Below are 21177 nucleotides of genomic sequence, written 5' to 3'. Positions count from 1 at the left end.
AATACTCATATTTGTGGCCAAAGCATAAATTGAAGAAAAAATCCCCCACCTCAAACTCAATTGCATACTCCTGACATCCTCTCTTTTCGCCTCCTTCTCAAATTCCATTGGATGTGAAAGCCAGAGGTCCCGCCTCTCTAACCTTCTCCAATGGGTTTTGAGAAGTATGCAATTGAGATTCTCCTATTGTATCTCAAACAGAAGTCAACATTTTTTGGGGGTTTCCATTTCCTCAGTGGATGATATCATCTTTAGGAGGATGAGCTGGCCAATCTACTTGCACCATTCTGTTGTTAGGGTACTTAACTTGATAACCATTACATAAAAAATGTTGGAAGGAAAACAATCACTCATATTTAATAGAAATCAGGAAACACTGGACAGTTTAACTGCTATGAATATATTTTTTCTACAAGAGTGAAAAACAGCAATTTCGATCCCACCTAACTAATGAGACTTGCCGTTTCTATGTTTTTGTACCATAGTTTAGTTTTATTAATAAATTAAATCCTCTTCATGCTACACAGACTATTCATCATTACCTATTTGTGTTGAAATACTGTAGATAAAGTTTTCGCCTCTGCAACAATGTTATGCCATACACGGAGTGTCTCACACACAGCTGTACTTCATTCAATAAAACATCTCTTTATGGTACAGGTCTGAAGCCTGGGAGAATAAACAGATTTTATTGCCATCAAAATACCCCTGATGCTGTAGGCTTTGCATACAGTTTGGATTTTAGGTACATGTGATTAAAATACATGATGCTGTGGAGGAATAAAAGGCAAAGAATACAGTACATATACAAAGAAAGTGCACCCTGAATCTGCATGCATTGTTAGTGGAATATATTACATGGTATTCAATGTAAAAAGCCTGAAGAACATATTCGCTGTGCCACTTGTTTTTCAAGTCGGAGTTGCATGATATAAAGACCACTCTAGGCTAGATAACTGTTTCTCTAGGAGGGATGATGGAGTCCTTTGTGTTGGCAATGTGCTCCTTTATACTAGAAACACATCAATCACAAAAGGTTCTTATAACCCTTAAAAACGGGTTCCTAGTCCAACAATCCTTTTGCACAACGATGCACTCATGGAACTCCTAAATATTTACATCTGAGAGGTTACCAGTGGGATTGGTTCAAGCTGTATCATACTAGAAAGATGTGGGGAGGACTGAAGATGTAGAAAATTTGCAATTATTCTGGTGACATCTGGATAACCGTTTCTGCTCTGTTTTTGGACCCCTCTCCTCCGTGTGACAGGTCCTGAACATAAACTGTTCTCTCTGCTTCTGCACGGCAAGCGGGACCGGTTCATCAAGTTTGCCACCAGCAGACTCCTGAACAGCTTCTATACTATATTGATTGCTGCACTCTTGGGTTTAGAGCTTGCAAGAATGACATTCCATTGTACTTGAGCAGGTGGCATTAAAACTTGACTAGTGGCTTATCATACATGACTTCATACGCTAGGAATTCAACAATGCTGGTTTGGAGCAGAAAGCTCAATATTACCTTTCCTCTTTGTTCTCTTACTCCCCTACTCTGCTTGCACAAGCCCATAGAGGAAGTTCACTCAATCACCTTTGATCAACTAACTTCTACAACCATTTCATTTCTCAATAGTATTACCTTCCCTATAATAAAATAACAATCACGGTGGAAAAGTACCCAATTGTCATACTTGAGTAAAAGTAAAGATACCTTAATAGAAAATGCCTCATGTAAAAGTGAATGTCACCCAGTAAAATACTACTTTAGTAAAATTCTAAAAGTATGTGTAAATGTTTAATTTAAAATGCAAGCCAAACAGCACAATATTTGTTTTAATTTACAGATAGCCAGACATAATTTAGTGAGTCTGCCAGATCAGTGACAGTAGTGATGACAGCACGTTCTCTTGATAAGTCCATGAATTGGACCATTTTGCTGTCCTGCTAAGCATTTGAAATGTCACGAGTACTTTTGGGTGTCAGAGGAAATGTATGGGAGTAAAAAGCACATTTTATTTAGGAATGTAGTGGAGTGAAGATAAGTGAAAAACAAAGTACAGATACCCCAAAAAACAACTTTAGAGGTACTTCAAAGTACTTTTACTTAGTTTATTTACACCACTGGTAAAAGGGCATTAATATGACTGCTTGGATATTCCCTCTAGGAGCAAAGCCTAGAACAAGCCTACTACTATCCTGGTCCCGCCCGCGCCGGGCGCCAGGAGGAAACAGGACAGGCAGAACTCAGCTCGTTGTTCTACCCTGGAGCAACTACACCACAATGGAACTGTACCAGTCTTGTTCCCCAGCCGTGTTTCTATTAGCCTGGCAAGTGAGGCTGCTGGGCTGAGGAGTAACGTAAAGGGCATCATTATTTATATAGGCCTAATAAGTGCAGCTAGAAACAAACAAGGCCAGCACTGAATCATTCATCCAGGAAAACATGAGCCCATTTCCAAACCACAGGACTCTTTGTTTTGGATATTGCATTAAGTTCCCAGTAACTTTTATCTGTTCTTCAAGAACTCTCACCTACATTTTCCTGTGTATTCTTTCTGTGTGCTAGTAGGGTGGTCTAATTAAGCAATAAGGCCCGAGGTGGTGTAGTATATGGCCAATATACCACGGCATAGGGCTGTTCTTAGGCACAACGCAACAGAGTGCCTGGATACAGCCCTTAGCCGTGGTATATTGGCCATATACCCCAAACCCCAGAGGTGCCTTATTGCTATTATAAACTTGTTACCAACATAATTAGAACAGCAAATTGCATTTGTTTGTTATACCCATGGTATACGGTCTAATATACCACAGCTTTCAGCCAATCAGCATTCAGGGCTCTAACCACCGGTTTATAATAGCAATGTTTGGCATGGTCCCACTGAGCAAAAACTGGCTGAATCAACGTTGTTTCCATGTCATTTCAACACAAATCAAAATACACTGCTCAAAAAAATAAAGGGAACACTAAAATAACACATCCTAGATCTGAATGAATGAAATAATCTTTTTAAATACATTTTTCCTTTTACATAGTTGAATGTGCTGACAACAAAATCACACAAAAATAATCAATGGAAATCCAATTTATCAACCCATGGAGGTCTGGATTTGGAGTCACACTCAAAATTAAAGTGGAAAACCACACTACAGGCTGATCCAACTTTGATGTAATGTCCTTAAAACAAGTCAAAATGAGGCTCAGTAGTGTGTGTGGCCTCCACGTGCCTGTATGACCTCCCTACAACGCCTGGGCATGCTCCTGATGAGGTGGCGGATGGTCTCCTGAGGGATCTCCTCCCAGACCTGGACTAAAGCATCCGCCAACTCCTGGACAGTCTGTGGTGCAACGTGGCGTTGGTGGATGGAGCGAGACATAATGTCCCAGATGTGCTCAATTGGATTCAGGTCTGGGGAACGGGCGGGCCAGTCCATAGCATCAATGCCTTCCTCTTGCAGGAACTGCTGACACACTCCAGCCACATGAGGTCTAGCATTGTCTTGCATTAGGAGGAACCAAGGGCCAACCACACCAGCATATGGTCTCACAAGGGGTCTGAGGATCTCATCTCGGTACCTAATGGCAGTCAGGCTACCTCTGGCGAGCACATGGAGGGCTGTGCGGCCCCCCAAAGAAATGCCACTCCACACCATGACTGACCCACCGCCAAACCGGTCATGCTGGAGGATGTTGCAGGCAGCAGAACGTTCTCCACGGTGTCTCCAGATTGTCACGTCTGTCACATGTGCTCAGTGTGAACCTGCTTTCATCTGTGAAGAGCACAGGGCGCCAGTGACCAATTTGCCAATCTTGGTGTTCTCTGGCAAATGGCAAACGTCCTGCACGGTGTTGGGCTGTAAGCACAACCCCCACCTGTGGACGTCGGGCCCTCATACCACCCTCATGGAGTCTGTTTCTGACTGTTTGAGCAGACACATGCACATTTGTGGCCTGCTGGAGATCATTTTGCAGGGCTCTGGCAGTGCTTCTCCTGCTCCTCCTTGCACAAAGGCGGAGGTAGCGGTCCTGCTGCTGGGTTGTTGCCCTCCTACGCCCTCCTCCACGTCTCCTGATGTACTGGCCTGTCTCCTGGTAGGGCCTCCATGCTCTGGACACTACGCTGACAGACACAGCAAACCTTCTTGCCACAGCTCGCATTGATGTGCCATCCTGGATGAGCTGCACTACCTGAGCCACTTGTGTGGGTTGTAGACTCCGTCTCATGCTACCACTAGAGTGAAAGCACCGCCAGCATTCAAAAGTGACCAAAACATCAGCCAGGAAGCATAGGAACTGAGAAGTGGTCTGTGGTCCCCACCTGCAGAACCACTCCTTTATTGGGGGTGTCTTGCTAATTGCCTATAATTTCCACCTGTTGTCTATTCCATTTGCACAACAGCATGTGAAATTTGTCAATCAGTGTTGCTTCCTAAGTGGACAGTTTGATTTCACAGAAGTGTGATTGACTTGGAGTTACATTGTGTTGTTTAAGTGTTCCCTTTATTTTTTTGAGCAGTATATTTTATGAGATTCTTCAAAGTAGCCACCCTTTCTTTGCCTTGACAGCTTAGCACACTCTTGGCATTCTCTCAACCAGCTTCACCTGGAATGCTTTAAGTCTTGAAGGAGTTCCCACATATGCTGAGCCCTTGTTGGCTGCTTTTCCTTCACTCTGCGGTCCAACTCATCTCAATTGGGTTGAGGTTGGGTGATTGTGAAGGCCAGGTCATCTGATGCACTTCATCACTCTCCTTCTTGGTCAAATACATTTACACAGCCTGGAGGTGTGTTGAGTCATTGTCCTGTTGGGAAAAAAAATGATAGTGGGATTAAGCGCAAACCAGATGGGATGGCGTATCGCTGCAGAATGCTGTGGTAGCCATGCTGGTTAAGTGTGCCTTGAATCGAAAATAAATTCATGACAGTGTCACTAGCAAAACACCATCACACCTCCTCCTCCATGCTTCACGGTGGAAACTACACGTGGCAATTATCCGGTCACCTACTCTGCATCTCACAAAGACACGGCGGTTGGAACCAAACATCTCAAATTTGGACTCAGACCAAAGAACAGATTCCCACCAGTCTAATGTCCAATGCTTGTGTTTCTTGCCCCAAGCAAGTCTCTTCTTATTGGTGTTCTTTAGTAGTGGTTTCTTTGCCCATCCAACCTGACAGAGCTTGAGAGGATCTGCAGAGAATGGGAGAAACTCCCCACATACAGGTGTGCCAAGCTTGTAGCGCCATTCCCAAGAAGACTTGAGGCTGTAACCACTGCCAAAGGTGCTTCAACAAAGTACGGAGTCAAGGGTCTGAATACTTATGTAAACATATTTCGGTGAATGAATTTTAGAAAATTTGTCAACACCAATTTTTGGGTTAGGGAAAAAACTATTTAATAAATTTTAGAGTAAGGCTGTAACATAAGAAAATGTTATAAAAGTCAAGGGGTCTGAATACTTTTCAAATGCACTAAATATATGTATATATATTTTTGGGGTGTTTATGAACCTCCACAGTCACACCATCGGTTTAGTGAGATTTTGTCAGTAAAATTTAAAACAAGGGATGTCTTTGGAGAAGTCTACCACTGACGTAAGTAAATAAGAATGGGAGAAAGACTTGACAAAAACAAAAAGATGGTGACATTTGATGTGGTATTACTGAATGAATAACTTGCAGAATCGATGATGATGTCCACCTATAAAGAACCATAACTAGTTATTCAAAACATACATAGACTAGATTAAACCATTCACATTTTAAGCAAATTGTTATATGCATAGTAAAAGAAAAAGACGTAAAGTTTCTTCAAACCTTTTTATTAATTAATGCAATTTACAGTCAAGCCAAAGTGAACTACATCAAGTAATACGTATTCACATTATTTCCTAACAGGGTTTACAGCATAGCTTGTGTTTGTAATCATAATGGTTAACAAAGTAAAATGGAAATCAAAGCTCACTTACACTTTACGACAACAAGAACGAGGAGCTTAGCAGTGGATCCGAACAAATAAACCAGCAACAAAAAGACATCTCCATGATTGGAATGACAGCAAATTCAGTTTTGGCATGTGGTAAAAGAAAACAAAGAGAGAGACTGAAAATCTAAATGACAAGCAAGAAGGTTTGAGTTCACAGGACTGTGCAGGGCTGACTTTGCGAAGAGAAACTTTGGTCACTTTGCTCCTCCGTGGCTTACATCAATATTTAAAGAAACAAAAAAGATCCCCAATGACGGGTTAAAAAACGGCACCCTGAAAATTGTGTTTACTGTGAAAATAAGTAAAGACAGGACATTTTGGGCTTTCAAAAAAAAAGTAAATCGATAAGAATTTGAGGATGAATGTCTATGTAATAATAACAGAACAAATACATTCATCGAGTGACTGCATCTTTAGGACACTTACATTCATAGGAGGTAGATATATGACAATGGGGCATGACATGGTTTCAAGGTGTCTATGGGAATCAAGCTTTTTCGCAAGTTGTGGATTCTAGTGCATAATTTCGTACTTAAGGCCAAATATACTAGAAGAATGTACCCCATTTGAAGTTCTAAGGCTATCTTAAGACAAAGGTGTGGGAGAGTAGGATAGGGAGGAAAAACAGTTGCAGATACAGCCCTTTTATGGCAATACCTGAGTCAACAGTCATATTGAACAGCATTGCGTTCCCATAGTTTTGTTGATGGAAAAATGACATGAATTCTTCATTGACTGAACCCATTGTTTTAGGTTCTATGGACACTCACAGCATCCTAACAAAAGCAAAACGTGGTAACTATGTGTGGATGCAACTATTCAGATGATCAAATGTTTTGTTAACAATTGCATTCAAGACACACAAATCACAACATTTTCTTTTGGCGTCAGGTTCAGAAAATACCCTTTCACTTCTGACAGTGAACATGCAGAACATCCTACAAGACCTATTGAGTCAGAAAGCAGGTTTTGCATGGCATATGCACAGCCTTGTGTGACAATCAAACCTCCCAGAGGGGGGATATTGACATTTTATTGGACAATAGAAAAAGATTAAATGAGAAGTCAATGCAGCATTTATCAGGCTTATGAGGTACTTCATGAATATATATTTTTCCTTTATTTGTATTTTTTTTTTTTTAAAGATCTTCCAAGTCATATTATTCCTTATAATTCCTATTGATGGCATAAAATACCTTTATTTATTTTCTGTCTGCCCAGCCTTAAGCTGCCTTGAAAGTGCAAAACACAAATACTGATCGTTCTATGCAGCATGTTCACTCAAGGTTGCATGATAATTCATGTAGAAAGTATTTTGTGGCTCTGAATCAAAATGTGTAAGCAACCCATATGAGGTGGAAAAGAGCTCTAAAAAAGGCACACAAAACGATAACAAAAACAGGATGGTTTTTGCTCAGATGACCATAATGACAGAATAATTTGAATTACATTTCCATACAGCCTTTATTTGTACCTTTCCGTTGAGCTCAGATTTTCTTGAGTGACTGAAATATCCCAGCAGGCTACATCAGTGTGTGTGTATATATATATATATATATATATATATATATATATATATATATATATATATATATATATATATATATATATATATATATAATGTCACAATGTACAATACATTGATCAAAGTATAGTTCAAATTTTGATTCCCTTTGTAAAATGTAGCATGCAAAAATACATTATCTTCATCAAAAACATTACCAAATGTTGATAATTTGTAGCTTAATAGTTTATTTTTCTGGGTTATTGCGATACTGGATAAAATCACTTAGAGATGCAGATCATGTCAGACATCTTTAACTGTGGACCATTTATGTTTGGTAGTGTAGGTTTGTTAAGTATATTCCATTTATCAGACATCCACTTGCAATCTCTTAAACGCTGAATGAAAGATGCCACACTCTAGACCACAAGCCAAGGTTCATGTAGCTCACTAGGTGAGACGTCCCATACACCTTGACTAGGCCCCCTAATAAACCTAGTCAAGCAAATCACAACCCTCGTTTGGACTTCAGTAGTTATTGCTCTGCATACAACATCCCATTGACAAGCCTCTTTCTCGCCATCTGCAGCCCACTATTTCAATTTAATACTACCAAAAACCTATTGCAGGAATGTCGATTAATCGTCGATCTAAAAAGCCATTCCATTGGCACGCCAATATATCATTCAGTCATGACTACAGCTTATATTGCCACATGAACGAATCCGAACTCATTTTGTTAGTGTTCATTGGTTGTTTGTGTTATCACTACATTTAAAAAAAGGGAGGACTCACATGCATGTAAGAACATTGAGACTTACTCCAATTACAAAATTTGGTCCCTTGAACTTCACATACTAAAACAAAGTTCATCCGTAAATGTTTCGTTTTTTAATGTAAAATAATAACGTCTATATAATACACAGTATTGACTTGTGTTGTTTGGTCAGTATAAATTCTCTTTGTTTTCGTCATAAATTAGGGATATACAACGCTAGCACCCGAGACCGTTCTGAGGTAGTTTACTAAAGCCCTGTTTCCACTGGCACTTCAAATTAGGGCCACATTCGAGCTCAAATGGAATTCTCAAATTCAAGCGGGGGTCGAGGAAAACCTGGGCCAGCGCAGTTTCACAACTGGTGCCAGCTCGACTAGAACGCTGACACCACGTTTAGCTAGCTTGTATGGGCTTGTTGCTGTTAGCTAGCACATGGACAAGCAGTACTGCAGTAGTCAGACATTACACAAATTACCACCATTGCTGTATCCTTTATTTTTGCACTACAAAATACTTTTGAGAACAGTCAGCCCTCGAATGCTGGCTACCTAACTTTAGCTTGCAACTCAAGAGTTGAAACAAGCTAGCAGGAATTTTTGCTGGCCAGGTCGTATCGAAAGCTAGCTGCATCATATCAATCCTGTCATCTGGTTTGCTTGGTTAGCTAGCTAGCTAATAGCCAATGCCATGGCAAGCAAGGTAGGGATTACGCTAGCTAGCCTGTTATGCTAGCGATGACGTTAACTGTTTAGATAGTTAGTCATGTATTTAGCTTGCTAAAGTTAGCTGAGTCTGGCTGGCACTGGCAACGGTATAGGGTAATGTTAGTTACAGCATGGTGAGGGTGAATTGAACTCTTCAACATCGTGATAGCTAGCTAGCAATATTAGCAAAGCCAGCTATACATTGGCTACCTAGCAACATTACATAATTTATCATTTCTGGAGGCACAGGAAACTCAATTCGAGCTAGCCCACCAATGTCAGCCCACCCCAGGCTGACTTCAAAGTGCCAATGGAAACAGGGCTTTAGCTGGTATATAAAAAGCCAAGTCACTCTGAAGCCCTCTAAGCTTTTAGAAGGATACAAAAATACCCATGTCAGTCTTGCATGTTATATGCACGAAATTCCGCTATATGGCATTCGTTTGGTGAAGCTCTATGAAGGTTCTCCATTCTCTTTTTATATAGGATCTCTCAAGACAGCATCGCTGTGGGTTATAGGGGGTCAAGGGTAGTATGACAATCGTGGGCTGGGGCTTGGAAACAGCTCAACCAAAGAATACTCAATAAAAACAACAGTGCCACCTACTCAATGGGGAGAGAGGACTGAGACTTTTCTAGCTGGGCATGCTGAAGCCGTCGCACAGAGGTTGTGGAAAGAAAATACATCTATCTAATCCTAAAAACAAAACTATATTTCCAGCAAAAATGAAAAGCCAACTCGTCAACTTTTGCATCTATGACTTCAAGAGAACATTCTGTAGACCACTAACAGCTGCTCATGAAGCATCATGTCAGAGGTCATCTGTGTCATAAGAACTTTGACAAATTCCAAGAAAAAATAAATAAATGTTGGTTGAGGCAGCATTAGTCTCTAGTGCTGCCTCAAATTCACTCTGGACCTTGATTCCCTCTAATCAGGGACTGATTTAGACTTGGGACACCAGGTGTGTGCAATTAATTATCAGGTAGAACAGAAAACCAACAGGCTCCAGACCTTGTAGGAGAGTTGAATACCCCTAATCTAGTGTGTACTGTAGTGGAATTACAAAACTAAGACAAGCAGAAGCCAAAATCACTAATATTACAGCACCTCACGAGAAACAAAGAAGAAAAAAAACACGACGACTGCACCTGTGTGATACTTTATGTAGCCAAAACGTTAGCGTTTTATAGAACTCTAAATGTTCCCATGATATATCCGAAAGTGAACTAAGTTCAAAGATATTATTAAATGAGAAAGAAAACTTTTGCATTCTGATGACCAGCGATAAGATGTACAGTATGATATTGAATCTGAGTAATAAATGATGACTGAAGTGGAATGAATGATTTGACAATATGTGCCGTTAGCCTATGCTAAGCATAAGTAACTTAGGAAAACAAAGACTGACTTGACTACATCCCACTTTCAGGAGCCAATCGGTTTAAGGTTTGTGGATTGAAGTTAATGAGCATGCATAACAATTATTTTATACAACCATATTACAGGTGGATACATTTCTTAATGACACACACTGGCTTTAAGTACATAAATTGTAACCTTTCAGTTAAGAAAATAAGTTCTACTCTACTAAACCGGGATGGTATTTCAACTGTAGACCTTCAAGAGAAGACAGGAAAAGGCAAAGGGGATAGGCCTTTCTGTATATACAAGTCTGATTTTATATTTTGTAAAGGTTTCGTTTGCCCATAGTATACAATAGCGCAAACAGATACATGCATCTGTTGTCATTTACATCGTCTGCATCACCTCTGATGCAGGAGCCATTACTGTATTTGGATAAGACAGAAAAGTAATGGATCCATAGTACTACACTCAGCCCAAAACAAAGCTATACAATCTCAAGCAAAAACGAATATGGGGTAAAGCTAAGCAATGAAGAAACTAAACCATCTCAAATACCTTTGAAAATGTCATCGACACACACAACTCAAATAAGCATGATAAAATGAGAAGAGATCCAACGTTTATCTTTATGTATTAGGCTGAGACAAAATACCAAAATATCAATTATTATTCACAACCTTTAGTTATCAATATCTGTGTTCCTCAAATACTCATACTGACAGTACAAATCAGGTGGCAAATGCTCAACATTGATTTTTATCAAAAATATTGATCTCAACATTGTATTATAATCAAAGACAGTCCAATAGGACTCGTTGTCCCAGCCTTATAAATGAGAGCGCCTCTTTCTGCAAGGGCCTGGGACTAGAATGTATGGTCAGAATGTACTGGTCAGTTCCAATGATCTATTGACGTGATATGTCTTAATTCTAGAAAACGCATCAACATACTTGTTAGTCAGTGACCACGTTTACATGCACACCAATATTCCGTTATTATTCGGGATACTCAAGTATTCAGTTTGAGTTGACAAACATATCCCGTTTACAATAACCCGAAATGTCTTACATTGATAGAATTAATGCATTAGTAATCTAGTTAACACCGGTAAAGTTGTCCATTTAGTTCAGGGACCTGGGAGAAAAAACGCAATCACTTCAAAAAGGTGGAAAGATTTGTACATTTTGCACAGGACCAATGTCATAAGATTGACCGGTTTTAAGGAAATGAAAAGCTGAGAAAACATTTAAACACGTTTCTGATAAGACTTGTTAGTCTTGGGTACATATGTGGTGCAAATACTGTCTGCTTGCAGTACAGTGTCAAAGATAACACATTACACGTGCAGTCACATTTTTGTCAAGAGATGCTGAAAGAAATCAAATTTCTTCACTCCTGTTCCCGAGACAAAATTAACATTTGTTCTATAATTTTACTGCAATAAATGCATCATTCTGCTGGAGTTACTATATTACTCTACATGCGAGAGGTTATAGGCCTACAGTCAGTGTCCATATTCCACTTACTATTCCATTTAACCTCTATGAACTTAAAATAAGGAATATTCCGATACTCGTGAGCGGGATATCAAAAGGTGCATGTAAACAGCTTATCCCGAATAAGACCTTAAGCAGGATATGAATACTGTGTGCATGTAAATGTGGTCTTTTCCCCAGAAAAGCGCTAGGCGGAGGTCAATATGCATCTTGGGATTTCAGGTAATAATTAAGAACCGGAGATGGTAGGTGCACAATTTAAAATGTTATTTTGCATCATTATTTACTTGGGCTTGCCATTGTTATGTTCACTCCATCTCAATCTAGCCACTAGTGTACTTCTTGGTACAACACCACACATAAACATACCCATGAACTATTGAGTTCCCTATGGCAATCATATCTCACTTGTGTACATTCCTGATTTGGCTCAAAAAGACTGTAAATAGCTATATAACTACAGGGAACGGCCAAAATAAAGAAAACACCAACGTAGCGTCTTAATAGGGCGTTGGGCCAGCACAGCTTCAATGCACCTTGGCATAGATTCTACAAGTGTCTGGACCTCTATCGGAAGGATGTGACGCCATTCTTCAAATGAGAAATTCCACCATTTGGTGTTGGAAAACGCTGTCTCAGGGACCGTCTCAGAATCTCCCATAAGTGTTCAATTGGGTTGAGATCTGGTGACAGACAGCCATGGCATATGGTTTACATCATTTTCATCAAACCATTCATGCCCTGTGGATCGAGGCAATGTCATCATATGGAGGCATAGCCTTGGTAGGCAAAATAATGGCCTTCCCAGAATCTTTATATATGACCCTAAGCATGATGGGATGTTAATTGCTGATTTTACTCAGGAACCACACCCATGTGGAAGCAGCTGCTTTCACTATACCTTGTATCCCTCATTTACTCAAGTGGAGAGTTCTCTTCTGCATAGAAGTTTTTTTTTTTTTCAGGCTGCCTATGTCCAAACAGTAAAAAGAAAAAGTTCAGTGTAAACAAACTGACTAAAACCAGATAAAGTATGCAGAAAACAGACCTAGGGGTTGGGATAAATGCAGAAGATAAATTTCAGTTGTACAACTGACTAGGTATCTCATACACACTTTTTTTTTATATATATATATATATATATATATAATTTCTTTGTTGGTTCTCAATCACCAAAATAAAAAGCTACAGTCAAGGAGAATCTAAGATCCCCAAAATGATGCTTTCAGGAGTATTTGTCATGGCATGAGGCCCCCATTGATTTTGTTATGTTTGAGTCACTCGGATAGCATAAGCCATGGCAAAATGTGTAGAAATGCAGAAAATGTGCCTAAAACAGCAACATTTTGTCACTGCGGCCAACAGGAGGGCCTCTAACATTTCCGGTTGCCACGCAACCACCCAAGCCTCATTTTGACCCAGAAAAAAACCCTGAAATGTTACCATTATTTTGGCAGTTACATGTATGTTGACAAAAAAAGATTAACGTTTGCAGATAACTCCTACATACTGATATCACACTAGTTCTGCCGCATTCGTTGATGCATGTGATTTCTCTATGGAAGTCGTATTTCTGGCGACCATAAACGCAAGTAATACATATCTAACAACCAACTTGCAGAACACTTTCCACACACAAACTTTGGCATCAGACTATAGCTACACATTTACACAACCAGTACAATATACAAATCAGAATGTTCACAACTATCAGACGTCCACCCAGTATCCTAATACATGGGAAGATGTCAGTTTCATCTTTGTTACTTTGCATATGCTGTTGTCTCACTCACAACCTTCAAGCTTTTTCATGGCCATAGAAACAAAAGCGCAAAACAAATAAATGCATGAATAGCATCCTCTTCTGGGAGGAGTTTCAATCACAACCCAGTGGCAGTTATTTATCTGACAAATACGTTAAAAGGCATTATTTTCAGTGAATCACCCACTGTATGCTGGTTGGCTGGGAGAATCCCTCTCAACAAATAGGCCTAGGTGTAACCATCTGAATGTCTGACTTCGAAGTGCACATGTGTTTATCTGGGACCAGTTGTCAATGCAATGAGTTAATGGTCTCACCAGACAAACTAGCCTAATATTAAACAAATGTAAGCATCATGATGAATCAAACCAGCTGATCTGATCTCTCATTCCGTCTGAGACAACACTAGTGACTCAACTAGACAACAGCTCCAAAAGTATTTTTTATTGTAGTGCAAAAAAGAACATTATTAAATGTTTTGGATATTTTCAGGAAAAGCAATGCTGTACAGGTCCGATATAATCTAAGGTGCTGTGTATAAATAGGTAACTTAAAACACATATAAGCAGTAAAAACAAGACCACATCTCCCAAGAAACAAGTTTAGGATGAACAAAGGGTGGGGCAGACTTCAGGTTGGGAAAACTGATGAAAAATGGTAGTATGAAACATTGAGCATTATCCACATTGAAAGGGAAATATTCACATTTCAATGGACAAGCACACATCTTGTATCATAGTTTCCATAGCAAAAAACATCAACTCAAGTTTTAGCAATAACATCAAGTCCACTTGACTACAACATGTTTCTGCCCTCTGTACGATTGACTGTAGCAAACAACAACCTGAATAAATGTGAGGCAGAGCTTAGACGATGAGTTCCAAAACAAAAATGTCAATATTTCATTGAATAGCTACATTCAATGAACCCAATTAAAGCAACATGGGAGATGCCTTTCCATGTACCCCATGTGTATCTATGGGAGTACAGCAGTACGTGTTGCATATTCAGTATCAAGCTAATAGTTTAAGACAGATGACATAGGCTACAATAGTAATCGTCAAATTGTGGGTGAGCAGCTATAATTGTTATTAGCCTTGGCTTTACCAACATGTTTCACAGCAGTCAGTTTGGTAACATACCATCCATCTCCAAGGATATGCAATGAAGTTATTGTGATATATTTTTGTATGTTTTGCATTGGTTGGTTTAAAACATTTTACCACAAATAAAAAGGTGCTAAATGAATGCTGTTCCATGGGCGCGTAGGAAAAAAAAGGACAAGTCAAAAGCTTGGTTGGACCAACATAATTTCAGCTCAACACTAAAGATCATGTAGCTCTCTAACCACTTAGGGAAAAAAAGCTTTAGGATCGTGCACAAGAACTGATTACAGAACACAGGTTCACCGACTGTCACATGACAAACGTTCAAAATCATTCCATTTCGTGACAATGTAAGATTCAAATGATGCCTACCAGATATAATATCCTGTGTAATTATGAAGAAATGACCAGCAGTGTGACGTTACCATAACACTTGAACAGGTAACAAGAGGTAGAACACACAGCCATTTCAACACAACTGCACCAGACTCATAATGTACGTTCGACTTTCCTGCTTGGATCGACCAATCAATGGAATTCATACCAAGTTCACTTCTATGAAAAGTGCATCCAAATTTACAAGTCACAAGACCAGCACCAAATAATAATATTGACATAACAGTAAATATCAAGTACTTGATTTCTAAGAATGCCCAGTCAGTCAGATTTCGGGTTTACTTTACAGGGAATTCGAAATGAAAGTAAAGTATATCGTTAAGGGAGAAAGAAAAAAAAGTTGTTAAAAAATGCTTAATCTATTACCATACGTACGGCAAGTGAAGTCCATCGTGGATTTAAGGTGACATTACAGTGAAGGAGAAAAAACGTCTAGCACCTGTAATTAAGCTGTCCTTTTGTGCGTCAATGTACAAAATGTGTAATCTTGTTTGGCTAAGAAGAGAGATTGTAAAACAAAGTATATACCGAATTTGTGCTAGCAAACATACAATACAAATGAAATACAATCCCCCATACCATTACAAAGGTATAGGGAAGAAGCACTACAAACGCTATTAAATGCACCAAGCAAAAAATAAATAAATTTGAAAAAAAAGTTACTACTACTCTACAAATTCCCTAAATTCATATTTGAGAAACATCACTGCTAAAAATCTCTTGGTTAAAAACAATGCATAGTTAGAAAAGAGAGGGATAAAAGCCAGCCCATCTAGGCTACATAAAGAATTCCCTGCTAAAATCGAATTATTCAGGAGAACAGAAAAGGGAATAAAAATAAATATACTAAAGATTAGTATAATTTCAGTTTTGGAAGGCATTACATTTTTTTTGCATGAAAGTTCTACGTATACAAATAAAGCCAATTTGACTTAATTTAATTCAACTACATATGGGCCATTAAAAAAATGCTTCTATTATAATTTTAACAACCTCTTCTAAAAGCTTATTCAAAATATACCTTATGTCCCTCAAGGCTATGCTACAAAGAACCACAATTAAAAAACAAAAACTTTGCTTGACTACGAATAATTGCCCCCCTTTTTTGCTGAGCAGTAACGAAGAGAACATATCCGTCTCCGGAATCCTTTTCCGCCCAATAGAACCCCACCCCATTCTTCAGTCCCTAAGCTGTGTGACACTTGGAGCATAGGCTCACTCTACTGTACCGATTCATACACCAACGCCTGTACTACAAGAAGCCAGCAACACGACTTACCCCCCAGCAGGGAGGAAACCATGATTGAAACCATTTTAAAAAGATCAAAACTACAGATAGGGTTAACATATCCAATTGCCTAAATCGAATGTGTGAGTCATCTACACACATTCGTTTTTTTTTTAATACATTTTTTTATAAAGACAACATGAAAATAAGGGGATACAAAAATGTAATTTGAAGAGACTTGACCTCCCCCCTAATGTAGATGTCTTAACATGTAACAAGGCTCAGAGAACATAAAAAGGTGTCTGTTGGGAACCAGTCCCATTCTATTTGTAAGTTTCTCTTGCAACACTGACCATAGATTGACAAAACGACTCAGTCCAAGTAAAAAAGGCAAGAGAGCAACAATTGCCGACAGTTTAGATTTCATATTATTAATCTGTATAGGTCTTGATTAAAAATAAGTGTGAACAGGTTCAACGTCAAATGAAAATCTAATGCTTGCTGTCATCAGATGCAGCATAAAAACGTGTGTTGGTCACCAGTGTTGACGGACAAATACTCTGCGGCTGGTACTGTACACAGGCCTGTTCAATTCATAGCTGTACATACAAATGAAAAGACAACATGTTAAGTACTTGTGTCCTGGTCAAAGTATCCATCTGGTCAGTGCACTTTGCTTTGATTGGCTGATAAATAATAAAGTTGTGAAGAGAAAGAATGATTATAAACCTTCCATCAGGCCCTTATCTTCGATATGCCCACCTCCCTTTCACCCTATAAAAAAAAACTATGGAGAAAACGGTTTAGTGTGACCTTGTGTCTAGATTCTAAACAATCAAAGTGTGAGGATACTGCCCTCTAGTTTTTGATAGAAGTATTTCCTAATAAAAGTTTTTCCTTTGCTCAAACTCTGTAAACTACTAATTTACAAATACAAACAAAATGTACAACATGTCAAATAAATGAGTTCACCCCACCACAACTGATTTCTGAGGAATAATTGGACATATTACTGCCAAGTAATGACCAGGGTTAGGCCAGGGAGAGGGGAAGAAAGTGGTTTTGCATGTGTGGGTTTGAAAACACTTGTGGACATTTTGGAAAAGAAACCATTCCAATTTGTTTGGGATGACACTTATCATTCCCCCTTACTGGTGAGGAGAGACGATAGACAGCACGAACCCACTGATGCCCACACCTGACACAGTAAGGCGGTTAGGTGGGAGGAGTGAAGGCTTCTTCCCTGTGGGGTCTGTCTCACCCCTGCCGACCCCGGTGCCCAGGCTTGGCGCTTCAGGCGAAGTACATTGTGCGCAGTGTGTCCTGGTGAATCTGAACTGCCTTGGCCAAGGCCTGCTGGTCACGCCCGTTGCTCTGTCCCGACGTGTGACTGCCCTCCGCACTGGAATGATCACAGGGGAAAGAGTTAGTGAATTCTTCAGTCTGAATTCTTTAAAAAATAAATACAAAAATAAATAAAAGACCTTCATCACCTTCTGGTAATCACTCATCTACCACAACTTGAATGGTGCAGTGATATGATGGAAATAACAGTTACTTTAATAGGTATCAGAACAGGGCCATGGTCTACAGCAGACATGGTGATGTCTCTTACCTGTCGTGCTCCTTGTCCACCAGGTGGTAGCGGGCACGGAATGCCACCAGGTGGGCGTAGTAGGCCGGTGCTGGGATGGAAACGGAGCGGGTGCAGCGCACGTAGGTGTGGCACAGCTGGTAGGTGAGCACCTGCAGCTCGTCTGAGGTGAAATGGTTGTCGTCCCACAGAACGTGGTAGTGGGATGGCCGGCTGGTCCCCTGAGGGGAATTACAAATTATAGAAATGTTTATTGAAAATGGATTAGTCATTTACTTTTTGTCTCTACTATAACCAACATCTAGAAATTTGAAAAGTCCCAACTATAAAAACGTTTAGAGCAGAGAAACTACAATTAGATTCTCTCAAAAGCACATAATATTAGTAAAGCTGGTGGTGGGTCCATTCTCCACGACCTAGCTCTATAGTGTCCTGGGTTGTGTCAGACATCGTACCCTATTCCCCATATAGTGCACACAAAGTAGTACCCTATATAGGGAACAGGGTGCCATTTGGGATGCAGCCCTGGACGCTGGCTGGTTCCTACCTGAATGCCAGCATGGCTACACAGATAGAAGTCAAACTCCGATGGGTGAGTGATTTTGGTGTCCACTGTGGTGCCGGCAGGGATGTTGCCACTCTTACCAACCTGAACAAAACACATTAGGAATCATATAATATCCCAATGGAGGCAATTAACATGCGCATTTATTTTCCAGTAATAGTGGTCAGTATGAATTGGAGAGATTACGAACCCTCTCGTTTCTGTCCATGCAGAACAGTCGAGTGTGGTGTCTCTTCTGCACCACCACGAAGGTGATACCGGGCTGGTAGTCTTTCTCCAGTTTGATGCAGGCCTCACGAATCGCCAGTAACTCATGTTGGAGCACCTGGATAAACCCCAAAACGACAGCATGTCCATTTATACCAGTTCAAAACAAGGAGTCAGAACGGTAACCAATAGAAACACAGCAGGGCAAACCAAAAAGGAACAATTACAAATTAACTCCCAAACAACCAAAATATCTGATTTGATCTCAGTAAAAGACAAAGACCGGGCAGTCAGAATTAAATTGGAACAGTAACCAATAAACAGAAACCAATAGAAAAACAAAGACCAACATTTTTTTTTTTTTACTCATGCCCCACGGTTTGTACAGTACAATTACAGATCATGCAATTGAATTGAAATCCTATTTCCTCAAGTCTACCTCAAGTCTAACCTGGTTGAACTGGCCCTCAGATATGCCGTCGCGGTAGTAGATGATCCGGGTGGGCTTGAAGCGGGTGGACTTGTAGAACTGGATGAGCAGCTCTCTGACCATTGTGGCCAGGTCCTGGATGATGTCCTGGCGATGCTGCTGCACCCGCACCGTGGCACAGTAGCGGCTGGGGTGGGCATCCATGCTCCCCACCACCTAGAAAAGAAGAACAGGGATGTGAGCTGGACAATATTACACATCAGGGATTTTGGCTAGGGGAATAGGTCAATCTCAACTATATGTGAATGGAGGATAGCTAGATAAGCAGGAATTTCTGATTAATCATGAAGAATCACATCTCTGAGGAAGCACAGGGCACACTTAGAAGATTTTTTTGCTAGTCAGATGGAAGCCCATCAGTGAGCTTGGTGGAGTGGTAGGTAGACTATAGTTTTCCTTAGTCCTCTCCATTTTAGATGTTGGACATAGTCAAATAAACCACAGTAAACTATTGAAATTTACCCCTAGACTTTAGAGTATCAGTGCCATTGCTTCCACCATTTCAGATGGTGATGTTTGACATATAGGAAACCACAGTAGACTATTGAGATGCACCCCGCCTCCCTAGCAGAACATGGTTGTGGGTATAGTAAAATAAACTACTGTACACTATTGAGATGCACCCCTACATTCCCTGGTAGTTGACACAAGGCCCTATGGAGAGTCTGGTCTGTCTGACTTACTGCCGCGATGGAGGGTTTCTTCCCATCTCCAGCAGGAGGGTGCGTGACGTCAGCACCCAGGAAGATGACTGGCTGCTGGAACACCAGGGGCCTGGGAAGAACAGACACCCACAAGGTTAACCAGAACCATCCTTAGAGAAGTGTGAACAGAAGAATGGACAGAAACATGATAGTTGAAACAAATTAATCTCATTTACGGCATGTCATGGCTCTACAGTGCAACCATATCACTTGCATAGGCGCCAAAATAATTTGCAGTCCAACCTTTAATTTATATGTAGGAGCACCAGAGCGCCTAGAATACTTAAGGATTCTAACATTACCTCAAATATTTTTCACTGTGCTCATAAATTCCTTTGTGTGCGCCTATATTTTTCAACTTAGGCGCACACGTGCTCCTTGTAAAAAAGCTTTGAGCCCTGCATGTGGATGTATAGGTTTATGAGCATGTTGAAACAAGCCATCAGTCTCAGATGTCATGGACAAATGTTTACCGGTTTATACATTTTGAACAAATGTACAACACTCCATTTGATTGATGACAACAACCAGCAAGTACTCATGCCCATGTTAATGAGAGAGGTTCTACACTGACCTGCCCTGTGGGAGGAGGATGTTGTTGACCCCGCCCAGCTTGACGTTGATCTTCAGGCAGAGGTTAGAGAGGGTCTGGGGAGTGGTCTTCTGAACGTTCTTCACCTGGACACACTGGGTGGCCATGCCCAGCACCGTGTCACCAACACGCTTCACCTCAGCTACACCACACAGGGAGGGAGGGAGACAGGCCATGTCAGCACAACAGGAGAGATATACAGCTAGCGGTGTGTGAGTGTGTTAGAAAGTCTACATATGAGATTTGATACAGTTGGAAAGATAATCCAGGAAACATACTAAAAGCCCTTTAAGAGCACAGCGTTCTAGCTCAACCAAGAGGATTTACAGGTTGATCTATAAAAACAGGAGACAGCCATTCACTTAGGAACATAGTTTCCACTTTCCTCACCATAGACGGGCGTTTTCCCAGGCAGGATGACCACCACCAGTTGCAAGCCTTGATAGGTGTACTTGAGATGTTTGAACATGGGCTCCACGCTGTCCGCCCCCTGGGCGTACTTACAGAAACAGGGTTGGCCCTGGATGGGCATCCCCGCGTCACGAGAAATCTTACGAAGCTGGTCTGTAAACGCCCTGAGAGAAACAGGTTTATCAGGGGTTAGATGGGGAAACAATAGTCCTAAAATATGTTAATCAGATTCAGAAAATATGGAAATCATAAAGGGCAAACATGCAACGAATATGTAGAAGTAA

General features: G+C 40.4%; 1 protein-coding gene across 8 annotated transcripts in view; it reads right to left on the bottom strand.

Annotated features, from left to right (window-relative positions):
• Positions 1 to 5807: 5807 nt before the first annotated feature.
• Positions 5808 to 21177, bottom strand: part of LOC106570475 (protein argonaute-2) — a 30654-nt gene continuing 15284 nt past the window's right edge. For 5 of the 8 annotated variants that reach the window (XM_014142858.3, XM_082961278.1, XM_014142856.3 and 2 more), the window contains 8 exons: positions 20873 to 21057; positions 20465 to 20624; positions 19870 to 19960; positions 19136 to 19342; positions 18680 to 18814; positions 18472 to 18573; positions 17946 to 18145; positions 5808 to 17732 (listed from right to left, as the gene is read on the bottom strand). In XM_014142858.3, the coding sequence (XP_013998333.1) occupies positions 17624 to 17732; positions 17946 to 18145; positions 18472 to 18573; positions 18680 to 18814; positions 19136 to 19342; positions 19870 to 19960; positions 20465 to 20624; positions 20873 to 21057 (1189 nt within the window). In that variant the 3' untranslated portion in view covers positions 5808 to 17623. The remainder of the gene's footprint in view (positions 17733 to 17945; positions 18146 to 18471; positions 18574 to 18679; positions 18815 to 19135; positions 19343 to 19869; positions 19961 to 20464; positions 20625 to 20872; positions 21058 to 21177) is intronic. The other 3 variants (XM_014142859.3, XM_014142857.3, XM_014142863.3) reach the window with 1 other exon arrangement.

Source organism: Salmo salar, chromosome 14, assembly GCF_965601325.2.
Source record: "Salmo salar chromosome 14, fSalSal1, whole genome shotgun sequence".
Lineage (NCBI taxonomy): Eukaryota > Metazoa > Chordata > Actinopteri > Salmoniformes > Salmonidae > Salmo > Salmo salar.
This window is presented reverse-complemented; position numbering and strand designations above follow the sequence as displayed.